This window comes from Pleurodeles waltl, chromosome 11 (assembly GCF_031143425.1).
Source record: "Pleurodeles waltl isolate 20211129_DDA chromosome 11, aPleWal1.hap1.20221129, whole genome shotgun sequence".
In the NCBI taxonomy this organism is placed as follows: Eukaryota; Metazoa; Chordata; class Amphibia; order Caudata; family Salamandridae; genus Pleurodeles; species Pleurodeles waltl.
In genome coordinates, this window is record NC_090450.1 from 338498386 (window position 1) to 338516548 (window position 18163).

At 44.6% G+C, this 18163-nt stretch overlaps 1 protein-coding gene across 2 annotated transcripts in view; it reads left to right on the forward strand.

Annotated features, from left to right (window-relative positions):
- THAP4 (THAP domain containing 4) overlaps positions 1–17201 on the forward strand; it is a 424173-nt gene extending 406972 nt beyond the window's left edge. For both annotated transcript variants that reach the window (XM_069213628.1, XM_069213629.1), the window contains one exon: positions 16908–17201. In XM_069213628.1, the coding sequence (XP_069069729.1) occupies positions 16908–17027 (120 nt within the window). In that variant the 3' untranslated portion in view covers positions 17028–17201. The remainder of the gene's footprint in view (positions 1–16907) is intronic.
- Positions 17202–18163: the final 962 nt, after the last annotated feature.

The following is an 18163-nucleotide window of genomic DNA, read 5'->3' on the forward strand; positions in this document are numbered from 1 at the left end:
GTGCCAACCGTGAGTTTCCTGCGGAGGCTTAGATCAGCTTTGGTGCAGCTGGTGTGGGCGGGTGGCAGCCCAGGATCTCCTGGGAGAAGCTGACGTTCGAGATGGGGGGCCTTGCCGCCCCGGACCTGGCGATTTATTATTATTGTGCCCAGGCTCATTTTGCGTATTTTTGGATTCGCCCTATAAGGTATCTACCTCATCTTGCGCCTGAGACCGACGCAGTGTGGCCGGACCAGCTGACGAGGGTTCTTGGATGCATGTCCCGGACTCGCTCCAGAGGAGTGGATACTGTTGCGTGCACTTCTGGGGCTTAGGCTGCGTTGGTGGGCCGGTCAGGGACGGGAGAACCCTTTGTCCCTGTGATGCCGGTGCTGGACGTTGCAGATGAGAGGATGTTCCACGATGCACGATTGCAAGAGTTTCTTGCTGCTTTTGAGTTGTCATTGCTGAGGGACTGGTTTGTGAACGAGCGCTTGCTTTTGCCGGAGGAGGCGCTGAGGGCTGGAGCTGATAATGTGCTATACAGGCTATATTTGCTGCGCGTATATGCGATGCTCCGTGCATGATTTACTGGTCTCCCGTCAATGCCGAAGACCTGTCAGGCGCTTGAGTTGCTGTGGCGTGCGCAGTCGCCGTGTAGGCTTATCACCAGATTGTATGGGTGCTTGCAGGAGCAGCGGAAGGCGGTGGTGGAGGCTGCTAAGGCTAAATGGGAGATGGAGGTTGGGGAGACTATTACTGAGGCTATGTGGAGAAGCTGTGGCGCACACATGAGAACACTGTCACCTAATTACAGACTGTGGCTCATACACTTTAAATTCTTACATTGCTTATATTATACCCCTCGCGGTTTGTGTGATATGGGGTTGCGTGATGATGCACGCTGCAAACGGTGCCATGCGCCGGACGCTGATTTTTTGCATCTGGCGTGGAATTGTGGAGAGGTGCGTGCCTTTTGGGGAGAGGTGATGCATGCGATAGCTGGAATGACTGGCTTGGATCTGCCTTTCTCCCCTGTGCTGGCGTTGCTTGGGCTGCTGGATGGGGTGCCGTCTGAGTGGAGGCGTCTGGTAGGTATGCTGCTTTTGCTGGCAAAGAGAAGAGTGGCGATGTGCTGGGGGAGGGGCAGGGCTCCGCAGAGGTCTGATTGGCCACGTGATGCTGCATTCTGCCAGGAGCAGCTGTCAATCTTTTGGGAGATGGCCCCTGCGCGTTCTTGCCCTAGAGACATCTGGGCACCCTTCCGCTCCTTTTTGGAGTCTCATGGCTGCATTGAGAGGGCCTCAGCTACATATGAATGGTCATGCACATGGTTGACTGGATTGGACGTTGTTCCCCGCAAGCATAGTACGTGCTGTTTGGTGGACAGTCCTGCTACATGAGTCTGCTCTGCCGCCTCCATTCTTAAGTTGTTGTGGCTGTTGTTGAGTTTTGTACCCTGGGGAGCTCTAGCATTCAGATTATCCCCTAGCGGTGTGCTTCATGCTATTGCTCTTGTTAGACATATGGGATGCTGCTTGAATTTGCTGATCTGGACATGCTGGGAACCTTGTTTCATTGTACTATACTTTTGGTTGTCCCTAGCGATACTATGTGCACACTGATGGACTCCTTTTGTTGTATTCACCAGCTCCTGGGGCTATTGTTGCTGTTTATATTGTAAATTTGTATAAATAAATTAAAATTAAAATAATAAAAAAAAAAAAGTGGGAAGCCAGATGTCACCATGCACTCAACACAAAGAGAATGTCTGTAAGCTCTTGGCCTGGTGGTACCTGACTCCTGTCGGACTCAAGGCTGTTTTTGAAGGATCTGACCACTGTTGGAGGCATTGATGATGTCTCTTGGACCTACCTCCGGGTCCATCCCTACTGAACGTCACTGTGTAGCCCTATAAAGGATACAATAGGGATTGACCTATCACTTACCCCAGCCATAACGGTTTTGGACCTTCCAGGGGAAGACAGCATGTACCCTTTTCACACACCTAGGGGCAAACTCATTTTGTATTTATTTCGAGAAGGGAGACTAACTAGCAGTTTTAGAAACCAGCATCCACCTCCTTTCTGTCCCCATAGGAATTTAGTGGTCCAAGGTTTGGTATGTTTACACATGGACAATTTATCAGCTATTGTAGCAGATAAGATGTCTCTTTGGAAAAGGCTTCGAAACCTTTCAAAACCTATGTGAAGGGCCATTTAGGAGGTTGAAGTATGGCAAAAAAACTTCCAGATTTAGAAGGAAAAGGAAGAATGTATAAAATGTCATGTCCTTTGAAGGTTACTGAGAAGGACCCAACGATGAAAATGTATAGCACAACCCCACCCCCCAAACAAATACTACCTTACTTTGAGACTGCTGGAGGGGGGGAAATAACTGTTGCTCACTTGATAAAAACAAACAGAGGTTTACTTGCAATGACTACTGAAGCTGTCAAGGGGAAGAGGGGCAGAGACTTATAAAGCCTTGTTTATGTGAGCACTGTTGAAACGAAAAAAAAGTCCCTCATATGGTGGTGGGTGTGCACCTCTGCCCTGAGGGCCCAACTCTACTAATGTCTGAATCCGTAATGCTGATTTTTGTTGTCGGGTTGAACAAGGATCATGCGTGTGCATCATGACATAGGTCTGTCTCACAGATTGCTGTCTTGTTGGACTGGTAGGGGCACCTGAAATACTACCCCCATAGTGGTGAAAGGCTACTGGCTTTACCAGGAGTTAAGCAGTATGAACACGGTGGTGATAGCACACAGGATAGTGATCAGTAGGAGGGAAGAGATCCTTTTTATTTGTGTCACTGGAGTGAGTCCTACAGACTCACTCATGTAAAGTTCTGCTCGGTGCTTTTGTGTCTTTTGTGTACTGGGTATAGGTGTGCCCATGAATGGTACAATACAGGGATAATGCAGTGCATGCATATTAAATGCATATACTAGGTGTATGTGTGCATGTGAGTGGTACAGTACGTAAAGATTGTACTGCTGCACATTGCCTTTATGTTATATGCATGTGCTGGGTTTAAGTGTGCCTGTGAGTGGTACAATACATAACAGCATAGTGCTGTGCAGTGCATGTATGCTATATGCATGTGATGAGTGTGTGTGTGTGCCCATGAATACATGGAAGACTCTGGGTTCCACTTTCTGTGGCCCTGGGCTGGCTGGAGAAATTTGAGGAGAGGTGGTAGAGAAATTGCCTCAGACATATTTGTGTATTGTTGTATTCTTGTAAGCTGGGTTGGACACACTGTGGATGGGAGAGCCAGGCTCTCCAGTACACTTTAAAGAGCGCTGTTTGGTTCAGAGAGAGGTCACAAGGAAGGGGGGCTCAGCACATCTCAAGAAGGAGATGGGACCAATAAGCCAGGTGTGAACATCTGGTCACTCCCATGGCCTGTGTTGTGTCAGATTTGGACTCGCTTCTTCTGTGACACTGCTTTCAGGAGGATGAGAGAACAGAGGTGTGGGCACTTCAAAAGGAAGCAGAACCCAACATTAATGTGAAAGACTCAGACTTTAAATCACATTTGGTCTCTGGAAACGGACAATAAGAAGGGGAGCTTGAGGAGGGGAAGCTGTTAAAGACTTCTGCCTGTGACCAGGACAGGGTGGGGGGGGCAAAGCCTTCTGATCCCACTGCTGGGTGAGGGAACATCACCTTCGGAATCCAGTACCACCTGTCCTGGACCTTGGAGCACCAGCCCATGCCTGATTGCAAAGAACAGTATGCCCTCTGAGAAAGAGGAGAGCATTGGCGGTACCGTGGTCCAATGGGGAATCCTGGTGAGTGGATCACTGTAGTAAGGTGTGAGGAGATGGCTGCTGCAATAGTTGGGGTGTTGTCCAAATGCACAAACAATCAGCGACCCTCGAATGCCAGAGGAGGGTGGCCGTGAAGTGAGCTGTGATCATTGCTGCACTGAGCAGGTTATCACCTGTGTGCAGTATCAAGTACTTACTGTAGTGATTATCCACATTTCAGACCTCATTCCACTGTGATCCGTGGCAAGGAATGTGCACGTGAGGTAATTTCCAGCTTAACCAGCCTAACTTGTAAGAAGCTCTTATAGCCAATAAAGCTCTGCATTACATGCACCACCTAGTGAGTGGTGTGTTTTGTTCTCAAATATCAGCTTCACATTTTAATCCAGTACTTATATATGCAATTGCCTCGCATGGGCACATTCGGCTTACATGTCAAGGTTGGTCACAATTTTGCCAGGGCCACCCCTGGATACCCTACTGTCAAGGATGCTTACCAGTCTAAGAAGGTATAGTGACCAATTCAGTGATAAAAACAGGCTGTTAAAATCTGGTTTATGGACTAAAGCACAACAAGCTTCCAACTGATTGTTACAAGTATGTACTTTCATATGCATGTGTTGCAGATGCACATGCTGTGCACAGATTTCACAGCAGTACCGTCTTCCTCTAATGTGGAGGAAAACATAAGAAGACGAAGCAAGCCACTATGGTGGTAAAACAAATCTACTCAAACAATGGCATTGGTCCGAGGTTCTCTCTGCGGAGCTCCTTGCCAGACCGACTACCACCTCTCTCCCCCCCCCCCAACACACACAGATTAAGAACATCCCAATGTGATTTAATGGGGCAACGAGACAAGAGGATCCTTGGAGAAGTAAGGGAAGGTTGCGAGTGTTCTTCTCTGCCAGAAGATGCCAGATAGCCTATGGGGGAGTAGAAAGGCCAAGAGTGTGGGAAGCCCTGGCCATGATGCATGAAGGGAAGAATCAGGAGTTGTAGACTTGGCCCCCCACCCCTCTGCCTCCAAATCTTCCTAGTCTTACAATTCCCCGTCAGGGATCAGTCGGAGGCAGGATTTGCCATCACCTGCTCCGCTGGCAATCCATCCCATCAGACAGGTGGGTCTGAAGGGGCTACTCCTGCCCATTCAAGTCTACCCGTCCATCCATGCCACCATCCTAAGATTGAATGACAGAGGATCACTTGGCACTTCTCTGTGAGGAGGTTACATCTCTCTTGGCCAAGGGAGCCATAGAAAGTGTCCCTGGGCCAGAAGTAGGTTGTGGTTGTTGTTCCTGGCACTTTCTGGTGCCCAAAAAGGACAAGGGCCTCCGCCCTAACCTAGACTGCCAGTCCCTCAATCTCTTTGCCAAGGAGAAGTTCAGAATGCTCACTCTGGCTCAGGTGTTATTTTCCTTGGACCCAGGAGACTGGATGTTAGCATTGGACTTGTAGGATGCTTACGTCTACATTCACATACTGCCTGCCCACTAATGTTACTTGTACTTTTGGTTCACCATACTCTTTTTGGCCTAACCAGCGCACCTCAGGTGTTCACTTAGGGGATGGCAGTCGTCACAGCTCATCTGCCCAGATCAGGGGTTCCAGTCTTTCCCTATATTGATAACTGGCTGTTGAAGGTGGCTCGCCCCAGGCTTTTGTCTCCCACCTCCAGACTATGGAGGACCTCCTGCATTTGCTGGGGTTCACTATAAATGTGCCAAAGTCACACCTGACTCCCTCTCAGGCACTCCTTTTCATCAGAGCTAGTCTGGACAAAGTGCAGTTTCTGGCTTATCCTCCAGAGCAGCTAGTCCAGGATATTCAGGCTCTGTTACTGATGTTTCAGCATCTATCCTGGATTTTGGTGAGCATGACTCGTGGGCTGCTGGGCCTCATGGCCTCGTACATCCTGCTGGGGACACATGCCAGATGGCATATGCAGGCTCCAAAGGGGGACCTGAAGTCCAGTGGGTGCAGCATCAGTGAAATCTCTCCGACATGGTCCAGACCTTGGAGGGAATTACGCAAGATCTGCATTGGTGGCTAACAAACTGCGATTGGGTCAGAGGCAAATCCCTTTGCCTTCCCCAACTGGATCTATCAGTAGTGACAGATGCATCACTCCTGTGATGGGGCGGGCATCTGGGAGAGGTGGAGATCAGAACACTCTGGTCTCTGGCGGAGTATAGACTCCACATTAACTTGCTGGAGCTCTGAGCAATCATACTAGCATTGAAAGCCTTCATAACCTCCATCAGGGGACAGCTAGTGCAGGTGATCACGGACATCACCACTGCCATGGGGTACTGCAACAAACGGGCGGGGTTGTGGACCCTTTGACAAGAGGCCCTGCATCTCTAGACATGGCTGGAACAGCAGGGCATATCTCTGGTGGTGCAACATCTGTCAGGCCCTCTGAACATCAGAACAGACAAACTCAGCCAACAATGCTTAGTCAGTCATGAATGGCATCTCCATCCAGAGGTGGCGCATGATCACTTTCAGCAGTAGGGAGAGCCCTGATTAGATCTGTTCGCATCCACAGACAACGTGCAATTTCGGCAGTTTTGCACTTTGCAGTTTCCAAGGCAGCACTTGCTCAGCTATGTTTTTCGTCTCAAGTGGAACTCAGGCCTCCTTTCTGCCAATATTACTCCTGTCCACAGTTCTCTAGAAGATAAAGGATGACTGGGCGTAAGTAGTCCTTGTGGCTCCGGACTGGGCTTAAAGAGTTTGGTATCCTAAGCTGTTGAGCATGACCATCGATTCTCCGGTCAGACTGCCCCTTCGGGAGGATCTCTGTCACAGTAGCAGGAGAGGGTTCTCCACCTGAACAACCTGATCAGTCTCTGCCTTCTTGCGTGGAGATTGTCAGCAGAAGTTGACAGCTTTTCATCTTCCACCTGAAGATTGTAATGTAATCTTGGCAGCTAGGCGTCCCTCCACAAAAATGGTATACGTCTGCTGTTAGAAAACATTTGTGGCTTAGTGCACAGACAAGTCTGTTAAACCCCTTTCTGCCCTTCTTTCGGAGATTCTCTTGTTTATACTTTCTTTGGCCCAGCAGGGCTCTGCACTCAAAGGTTATTTGTTTGCAGTCTCTGCTTTTTTTTAGGTTGCCTTATCAACCTTCTTTGTTTAGGTACCCTATTGTAAAAAGATTCCTTAAAGGCCTTACTCATATGTTTCCTCCATCCCCATTCATTATGCCCCAATTGGATTTGAATTTGGTTTTGACATTTCTGACATGCTCTCCTTTCGAGCCTCTCCACAGTTGTGCTCCTAACTTTTACAACAGCCTTCTTTGTGGCCATTACATCTGCCCACAGGGTGAGTGAGCTGCAGGCATTGTCATCTAAGCCACCCTACCTTTCCACCTATCCTGACAAAGTGGTGCTTCGCATTCTGACCTCCTTTCTGCCAGAAGTGGTCACTCCCTTCCATGTAGGCCAATCCATCATCTTGCCTACTTTTTATATACCGCCACATCCTTCTAAGGAAGAGGAGAGACTCCACCGTCTAGACCCAAAAAGAAGATTGGCATTCTACCTTGATCGTACCAAAGCATTCCAGGGGGATGATCAACTCTTTGTTGGTTATGTGGGTGCGAAGAAAGATCGGGCAGTGCAGAAGATAACCATCTGTAGATGGGTCGTGCTCTGCATTAAAATGTGCTATTCATTGGCTAGGAAGCAACCCCTTGAGGTCTTCCATGCTCATTTTACCAGAGCTAAAGCTGCAACCACTGTCTTAGTACGCAGAGTTCCAGTCCTAGACATCTGTCAGGCGACAGTGTGGGCATCACTGCACATGTTTAGCAAACACTACTGCCTGGACAGTCGGGTCCATAGGGGTGGGTATTTTGCCTGTTTGGTCCTGCCTGACTTTCTGGTGTGATCTTAGTTTGCAGACCCACCTCCGGGGATGGTATTGCTTGGGTATCTATTGTAAGGCAAGGAATCTGCAACTAGATATCTCTATCAGATGTTACTTACCATTGGTAACCGCTTATCTAGTAGAGACAATGGGGGTTATTCCAACTTTGGAGGAAGTGGTAATCTGTCCCAAAAGTGACGGTAAAGTGACGGATATACCACCAGCCGTATTACGAGTCCATTATATCCTATGGCACTCGTAATACGGCTGGTGGTAAATCCGTCACATTTGGGACGGATTACCACCTCCTCCAAAGTTGGAATAACCCCCAATATCTGGTTGTAGATTCTTTACCCACCCACCCATCCTGCCCGTTCTGCAAACTGGTTTCTAGGGAAAAGGACTTCCCTTTCAAGGCCCTAGTTTTTGACGCACCAGTGGTCAGTGTTCTTCATGGCTGTGCGCTTCTGGGTGGAAAGTTATGAAAAGAAAGCAATGTCAGCGCGCCGGGGTGGCGCCTGCATAGGACCTGTGGCGTCATATCTGGCATGGACGACGGGAGCAGAGCCAATCAATGCCACTTATGGTGCACAGAGGTACTGCACAAGTAATTTTTTGGGATCCATACTAATTCCTGGTGGAAATTCTGAGGTAGTGAATTTGCAACTAGATATTGTCTCTACCAGGAAAGACGTTACCAAAACAAAGTAACTTGCCCTACAGTGGCAAAGGAAAAACACTGTCCTGCCCCTCCATTCAATTAAAAGGAGTGTTTAAACAAATGTGCAGATGCTGGGAAAGGTAGGGAACCCAGCAGCTGCGTGCAGACAACCACTCTTAAGGGACATGTGAAACCAATGTGGATAATGGCATGCTGTGCTCACAAAAGCACAAACAGCCGAACACTATTGTAGGCTTCCTCTAAAGCAGACCAGCTAGCCATGAGAACATACAGGGATCATCTGGTGCCATGGTGACCAACTCCTCGCCTCTCACGCAGAGAACAGCTTAAAGCTTGCCTCTCATTAATAAAAATGGACTTAGGAAAACATTTCAAGAAGGCCTCAACCAACAGGATTCTGACATAGGGAAAGATGTGTCAGACATCTATAATGTCCTACAACTAATGGGCAACAACTGGAACAAGCAGAAGAGTTCATGAACATGTAGCTGACTCGGAACAGGGGGTCACTGCAACAATATGCCACTTGAGAGAGCAAACAACATGGCTGATGGCTAAATGTCAAAAGTTAGAAAATGGATCTCAACATGAAAATATAAGGACATGCAATCTTAAACATGGCACAGAAGGAGACAACATGCCCAATGTGTAATGAGTTATTTAGAGCCATCCTCCCTGTTGATGAAGATGATACAGTGGTCATTGAGAGAGCACATAGCGTGGGAAGGAGAACCAAAGACACCAGAGATAAACCTAGAGACATGGTGGTTTAGCTCTCCAGCTACCCCCAGAAAGAACGCATACTGTTGATTCTGCGTAAACAAAAACAAAATCATACTTCAAGATTTTCTTGTTCAAAGACCTTTCTGCAGCGACATTACTGAGGAGAAGAAAATACAGGAATGTCACCCTGGAACTCACCAAAGGCACATACTCTTTAAATGGCTGCTACCAAATGGCCAAGAGTTCCCATGGAAAGGTCTTAAAAAGATTGTCAAAATGCTTCATGGGGGCAGAAAGTCCTAGGTCTGCATGAGGAGAGTGAGGATGGTGCCAGGGCAAGAATCTTACTCGTACACATTTGTGACTACGAGGCCAAGCAACAGCACAGGTTTGGCCAGGACATAGACTATGAAATAAAGCTGTGACAAAAGACAAAACCTATCTAGACCCTATTCAACAGATGCCCACTTAAGGGTTCAACAGTAGTATGTCAATTAAAGATGTGTTTGTGCATGACCCTGTGAACACTAGAAGGACGTAAACTAATAGCTATGTACACAACTTTGCAGATAAAAGGGACTGGTAAGGTCCACAAGGGGCTACAGGTCAAAGGTTGTTGCTGCTTGGATGAACATCTAAGACGATCGAAAAAGCTATGCACTGTAACTATGAGAGCAGTCTTCGACATTATAATTGGGGTGGAAGGGTGGTGATGTTGGAGGAAATACATGGACCACAAACATCACCTACACTGATACCACACACCACAGTCTTATAATTTGTGAAAGAGATAGAAGGGGTCAAAGTCAAGATCTCCGCAGCATGGGGGCAGGTTTACCCCTACCTATAAACGTTATGTAGTTAGGTTAAGTGTAACTAGAGATACGTTTTGTGGAGAAATATAATCCACAGCACTCAGCCAGATGCCTGCATGGGCTTTCAACCCCAATAATGTTGATATGGCTCGACATTCAAACTCTTAATATTAAATGTGAGAGGCCTTAATTCGCCAAGGAAAATATGCATTGTATGGCACTACCCAAGCCATTAGCAGGTGGATATAATATTTGTACAGGGGACTAACCTCCTGCAACAAGACAAACTTAGGAGCATTACAGTATATTTTATGCACTTGTGGGCATCTGCTTAAAGTAGAACAACTGGAGTGGGCATCTTGATTAAGAAGGACTTCCCTGTGCAAACTTGAAACATCAAGAGAGACCCGGAGGGTAGAAGCCTGGCATTAAGGTATTTGATCTCGGATTCCCCTATTACTCTTACTAATATATATATTCCCTCAATGCTCATCAAGTTTCTTTACAATGTCCTCAACACAGGAGTGGGCCCAGTAGAAAATGGGGGTGATTTTAGGTGGGGATTTTAATATGATCTGGGACACTGAATGAGGCAGGACCTCACACACTATATACACAGCTAAGGCGTCCTCAAAGAGGTGAAAAACACAATTCTGGGATGGGATCTAGTAGACTGTTGTAGACACACACATCCAGAGAGTAGAGAATTTTCATTCTTCTCACACGTAAAGATGTATACACGTAAAGATGTATAAACGTATTGATATAATGTGTACCACAAGAGACTGATTGTGAAGGAATATAGTTGCACAGATAATAGTAAGTACTCATCCAAATCGAGCTATGGCTAGAAGAAGTGAGCAAAGAAAAGAGAGGGAGAATATGAAGATTCCAGCCCGGATTGACTAATAGGAGGGTGCGGGTAAATAGAGAGGAACTTGCCCAAACCATAGGAAACTACTTCATAGAAAATTACCTCGGGGACACTACTTAAAATAATCAGTGGGGGGTGCATTAGAAGCCACTTTCCGGGGGAGGCTATATCCTTGCTGTCCAGCATAGTAAGGGAAACAAGTCATGGAAATCAGAAAATCTTAGAAGTGTTAAAAAGGGTGGAAAATTAACATAAACACAAACCCACAATACAAACAGAAAAAAAGAGAAACCATATTTATGAGTAACTAAGCGTAGTTAGAACAAATAAAGTAGATACCATGCTGTTGAAACTGAAATTTTATGAAAAGGGAAACAAACCTGAAAGAATGCTATCAAATAAGTTGAGACCCCAGAGAACAAGAGAACATATAACAAAATTGCGCACACCACAGGGTACAGAGATCACTTGCATACAAGGGATACCTGATATATTCATTATATTTTACAGTGAGATATACTCCTGGCTGAGAGAACGATGAGGTAATACAGTCCTACCCGGACAAACTTCAATTGCCCTTCCTCATCCTGGACTGGATAAAGCAACTAGACGATTCCATAACTGCGCAAAATGTGCGGGAGGCAATAAAATCCCTCCACCCAAAGCACCAGGCCCTGACGGCCTCACAGGAGCATTTTAGAGGGAATTCTCGGTTGTCATTGCACTCCCTAATGGATCTCCTTAACTCTTTTTGAAAATCGGAGAACATCACACCTACCATGAAGAAATCAGACATAAAATTGATCTCTAAATAGGAGAAGCCCCGCGACTAATGCAAACTATTCAGACTTATCACCCTCCTCAATACAGATATATATATTTTTTTTTTTACCAAATCACTGGTGTATAACGTCTTTGAAAGGTCAAGCCTTTCCTAGTGGAACTGGACCAAACAGGCTTTGTCAGAGAACACCTGGGGCAGATAATGTGAGAAAAGGGGCTCGTATAGTTGAGGAGTGCAGGAAAAAGGGGATCCCTGTTAACCTGTCACTTGACACAGAGAAAACATTTAACAGGGTGAGCTTGGAGATCCTGAAAGCAACATTGGATAAGTTAGAATAGACCCATATATTAAAATATGAATATTATCTAACTTCTTACAACCTGTAGCCAAGCATAAGGGTTAACTGGGTCTCAAGACATAAAGCCTACGTAAGGGCACGCATCAAGGAATGACCATTTTCACCTGTTGTTTTCCCTCACAATAGCACCCATTGTCACGTGCATACGATCACACCCTAAGGTCACATGAGTAAGATTTGGAGGGGAAGGGCACAGGATTAGCCATTCACTGATAATGTATTTCTAATATTAACTGAACCTGAGACCTCTCTGACAGCGATACGAAAATGTCTGCAAGAACTTGAAGATGCAGACTGCTTTAAGGTCAGTACAAACAAATCATAGATTTTGAACAGCTCCATCCCAAAAGAACAGGAATCACTTACAAAAGAGTTGTCCAATGAAGTGGGCCAAAAAATATCTAAATATCTAGGAATACTTATCACAAACTCAGTGGAAACAGGGAGCAGTGTTAGCTGTCCCAGTTAAAAGCGCAAGTGTTGGCTGATTTCCATGAGTGGAAGGGGCGCAGTACAGTACTGGGTAGAGTTAGTGTTATAAAGATGAACATATTGTCCTGTCTGCTTTATCTGTTTCAAGCTATCCTCATGCAAATACCTTATGCAAAACTTATGTCCCTGCAACATCACATAATCAAATATTTGTGGGAGATAAATGGGCGAAACTGAGCTAAAAGCTCTTGATGCCCCCAATTATAAAGGGAGGTCTTGAACTACTGAATGTGTCTCAATACCGTTGTGTCTCCTACTGATAAAATGGTCAGCACGTGAATCAGAAAAAAGTGTCTTTTTATGGATATTGCAGTGGCGGACAAAGATGTTTGGGCCCTGCCTTGGTTACTTAGAAACTTAAGACCCAGATTGTTCTATATATCAGAGGTAACCAGGACGTTTTGACAATGAGGGATTGCATTTCAGTTAAGCAAGAACTGTCCACACAGTTAGCCCCATACACACCAATTCTTCTGAACCCTGAATTTACACCAGGAAAAAGTAGGGGAAATTTGGGTCATGGAAATAGGGGTGATGTCTTGTGATTCAAGATACGTTTGGTAATTGTCAAAATAAATTATTTGAAGATTGTAAACGAGAATTTCACTTGAAAGAGCGAGAATGTAGCACAATCAAATAAGACAGTGGTTCATGAACCAGGGGCTAAAAGAGGCAGTGAATAAGGCCCCTAAATTCATTTGAAAAGCTAGTCAGCACATGTGATACCACAAAACAGTTAACTACGAAATTATCACATTTTGACAGATGGTCCATGTAGAATCAGGTGGTCTTATTGAATAGCTTGGAACATTAACTTGGGGAGGACCTACAGCGACATGGAGTGAGCATCTCTTGGGCACAACACCCACAATAACTTAAAAATTCTCCAACACCGAGAAGCAGAATGCAAACTACTCATGAGGTGTTACTTGACCCCCAGTATACTTAAAAGTATATATTCGGGTACATAAGAGAGGTGCTGGCAATGGGAAACATGTTCCTTCACATATTGCGGGGATGTGACATACCCAAGCCATTCTGGAAAGAGATACTAATCCATCTAGACTCTGTACTGGGTGAACATTTATCAAGAGACTGGGCAGTAATACAGCCAATTATAAAGTGACCACATATGGGGGCGGGGGTAACCACATAAGCAAGATAATATGAGACCCTCTCTTTGGAGCGGCAAAGAGACAGATCATGTTAAACTGAAAAAAGAAGGAGGCCCCTTCATTAGGTCTTGTGGATACGTAATGAATGACAAACAATGGCCTAGGAGAAAATAACTCGCAACCTGTCGACTACGGGGAAAAAAGTTTGAAAGGATACAGTCCCCCTCTGCACAATTACCTCATCACGTTGCAGATAAGACTATTGATCCCACTATATGCCCAACAAGCAGGACCCTCACCCAGGGACAAGCTGAGTTAAAATGGAGGAATGGAGAGAGAACCTGATGTTGGTGAATGAGGGACTCCTCAAACTTTTCAGCAAATGTACAAAAAACTGATTGCGTATCGTGGGATGGGGAGAGATAATGGATGAGAGAATTGTTATGTTTCATGTTTACTTTGTATGGGGACAATTTAAAGGAGACCTTATGGGTGGTCGTTAGGTGTCTAAACAGGATGTTACATGATATTTTATAATATTCTATTGTGTGTCCATAGAAATTTCAATAAAATTTGTTATACAAAAAATAACAATGATAAAATCCTATGGGTTCTGTTGGCTAAAGCTTGTCTGAGTAACAGGATCGAAGCAACTCCCCCCACCCTCCCCAAAGTGAAGGTTCTCACATATTGGCACGTTATTCTATGGAGGGTTATTCCCACTCACTAACTAGGCAAGAAGCAGCAGCTATTTTTTTGTCATCAATGAAACAATTCAGAACAGTAACTCGGGATTAGTGACGGGGAGGAGCCTGATGGCCTGCCAAGTGTTGTCTTTAAAGCTACCCATCCTGGTGGAATGAATTTTTAACCAATGATAGTGGGATGATTATAACTGTAAATCAATGCCACTCTACAGAGTAAGAGAATAATCACGCTAATGCTTAAGAAAAGAGCCCAAATTTATCAAAGGTGCTACAGGTTGAATTAGGCCTTTAGACCTCCAAAGTACACTATACTGACAGTGGAACTTGGTAGGCTTGAGGAATAGGCAACCGAGGATATGGTTACTATTGTTCTGACTTGTGTTTTTTTATTACGTTCCTCAAGTATCAAATATTAAAAGTAAAAGATGGTAAAGGCAAAGATGGTAAAATCATAGTTTTCTGCGTTTTTATAGCCAATGCTTTTCTAAAGAATACCGCTGTTGAGGCGGCTCCAGTGACCTAAGTGAATAGTTGTACCACTTTGGCAAGGTATCCTGTGAAATGGGGTGTTCCTAAGCTCTTGAAATACCAGACGAAAATATGATTGGACACCATATATTAAAGCGTTAAAAAGGAACAGGAAAGACTTCCAGGAATGCCAAGCGATGGGGATTGTAGCTATAACTTATGTGGGAGTAAAAATACTCGGAAAGGTGACTAGAGTGTGTCACAGTTGCCCAGTACTTCTGTGCTTTTAGCTATCTTTAGCAAACAATACTCAAAGTGAATACTGGACATGGTCAACCAGTGGGCAGTAGAAAATAATGTTATTGGTCTCAGTTCGGTTCTCACCTGTTGATCATTGGTTACTTTTAGGACTTTGTTGAGAAATATGTGAGATGTGTAAACTTGTATTTTGAATATTTCTTACTTATTATCCAGGCTTATTAAAGGATTGTCCCGTTAATGTACCGTTTGAGGTCAATTGCACTTGGGATGGGTAGAGGCTTCAACTAAATGTTACTGTAGATGATGACACCTCCTCTGCTGTGTGCAAGGGAGCATGCCCTAATATATTTTGTTTAGAGATGCTGCATCTTTGGGTATTATCATTTTCGCAACGGTATGCATCTCTAAATACACGTGATGCATGTAATTTCCTACAGCACAGATTAGAAAGAACATTGGACACCCAATACAGCACAGATGGACTGTACAGTTGGATAGCACTGTGCTCACAAAGGCGCAATCCACCAAAACATACTTCACTGTGTTCTACAGCTGAATACCATAAGACAGAACTCAGACCCCACGTCAAACAGATCCCAAAGAGATGCAATTGACTGAATTCTTAGTCACCCATCATCGCTTGCTCCCAAAACGTAGATGCTACGGTGGAAGGACTGATAAGGATTTTGTATTAGTATATGGGTGAAATTCTCCGTAAATGTCTTGAGCTGTGCTTCCATTGAATGCTAACGGCCCCAAAAGTTTGACCAGATGTGATGTACGGAAAAAGTTAAATCTAGAAATTATACAAAATAGATGTGCTGATGTTTACATACATCACCTAAAATGCCTCATTGTGTGCACTGATGTTAGAACTAAACATAGAGTACAAAGATTTAGGCCATACAATTGTTGTTTTTCTTAAGCTCAGATGAAGAGACATTGGGAACAGAAGTAGGGCAGTTTTTAGGTATTGCCTGCTGACAGCACATACGCTATTGCTGCAAGGGGTATTGTTTACTGTAAAGAGCTGGGTGCTCGCCCATTGGTTAACATTTGTTGGCTTCATTGGCACTCTTCTTTGCTGCCTTCTAATTCCCAGCACATGCTGGCTTCACTTCCACTTCTTATGTGTGGAGCATGGGCCAAGCATAGATTGCTTCATCCGTTAGCCAAACCCTTTTTTGTCAAATTTAAGCTTTGTAATTTGCCGCTGGCTTCTTTCACTGTTAGGAAAAACATTTTGACTGCCCTCACAAAGCCCTGCCCTGGATGTATGACAGATGAGGAAACTGAAGCCTGTTTTCTCTCCTTCTAACCTTCTTGCTTAAGACATTGCAGGAAATGTTGTTCCATGGAAATTAAGAGACGCTGAACTGTGATTTTGTTCTGCTAGTAGGGAGCTTGGCTTTAGTTTTTTTTCACTTTACACACATTTATTCATGGACAGCCAGGTAGAAGTATCTTTGCCCTCCAAGGATCTGGAGGTGTACATTGGATAAGAAAATAGCAATGCCATATTATCTGCACTTCATTGTAGCACTTGACCCGGTTGTAGAGAGGAATTGGAATTTCATGTATTAAAGCGATGGTCTGCTAATTTTCACAAGTGTGCTACAAACGTTTTAAGCACTGTGGCATGTTTTGAAGTTATTATGTTCCATGTTGTTAAGAGTGTTGTAAGTATTACAACTTGTTTTTAATTGTGTTTAATGAAATGGATTTGCACTGAATGGTGTTTGTTTTAGGAGTGTTGTAGGTCTCTTTGACCCCAAATAAACTATATTTTGCCTCTCTTGATTTGGACAGTTTGAAGTGTTAATGATTATGCAGATTGCTGTGTAAAGATGTTTAAACATCTGCAGCTAATATAGTGTCTGTTTGAGTAATGGCTTCTTACTTTTGAGTCCTTGCTCTTTCCATGTTCGACTTCTAGCTTGTTTCAAAATTCTGCTTATTGCGTGTGTCCTCTCTTCTCCTTTACAGATCACCCGCAAATTTTGTCTGAATGCCGAGGGAAAGCTAGAGCAGACTGTCTCAATGGCAACCAGCACACAGCCACTTACGCAGCACCTCCACATTACATACAGGAAGGTGGATCCTTGAAGCTTTGATCTGAACACTACGTACTTTTCTTTAGAGGATGGACAAATGCTCATCTCTGGACACAACTACTGGGTCAAGGTTGCACTGCTGTGACAAAACCCAAAGGGGGACACATACCTTTGATGTTAAGTTACCAAACAAACCATGATAATAAAGAGCTTTTATTTTTCTGGATTCATTGCCAGCTGTGGGCTATGTTCTTCATCAAGGCACCTTCCAAGAGGTGATAACACACTTAAGTATTGATCTACAGTTTTCTTTTGAGGTTTTGCACCTTTAGCACAGCTCAGACAAAATGTCTTCCTTCTGAACATGCAATTCTTAATACACCTGAATGCAGTTCCAAAAGGTAGGTCTTACAGTACACACCAGGGTCATCCTGAAGCACCCACTACGATGGTCCTGTGTAACAGAAACACAGCTTTGCTTTTGTTTCTTGCTACTTATGCATTACCATATCCCATTTTACGATGAGGAACATACACTCCTTTGCTAAAGCAAATTACTATTGCTATTCCCCAAGAGCTTAGCTCTGCCTTAAATCCTATTAAGCCTCATATAGTATCCTCTTCTTTTTCACAACTGGGCCACTTACATCTTTAACTGTGGTTTCTTATGATCACTTAGTTAGGCTCCATACAGCTCTAGCTTATAATGTAGCTCAGTCTTCACCTGCAGCACCTCATATTGTTGCAGTGCCAAAACTCACACACACAGCTTTGCTAATGTATCTCAATCATATTCTGCATCAGCTGCTACTCTTGAAGTATGGGGGCAAACAGACTTCTGATGGATAATTCTAACTGCAAATTCCTCACTTAAGAATACCACCTACGAATCTGAGTAGATCCAGAAACCTTCTTAGCAACGCTCCTGGGTGCCTGTGGGTGGTGTTGTGCGGCTCTGCACTGGCTCAGTATTTCCTCCGTATCACTCCAGAAGTGACAGAATACAGCTGCATAGAAGCACCACTCTTGCGCACTGATGTCAGTTCCATTCTTTCTGTAATTTGATACTTATTCTGAACTCTGCTTCCACATTCTTCGGTCTACGACGATTTCTCAAATTAAAAAAAAACAATGTTTTAGGGAACAATGGCCCCTTCTAAAATGACAGACTTCATTCCATGTTGTGAT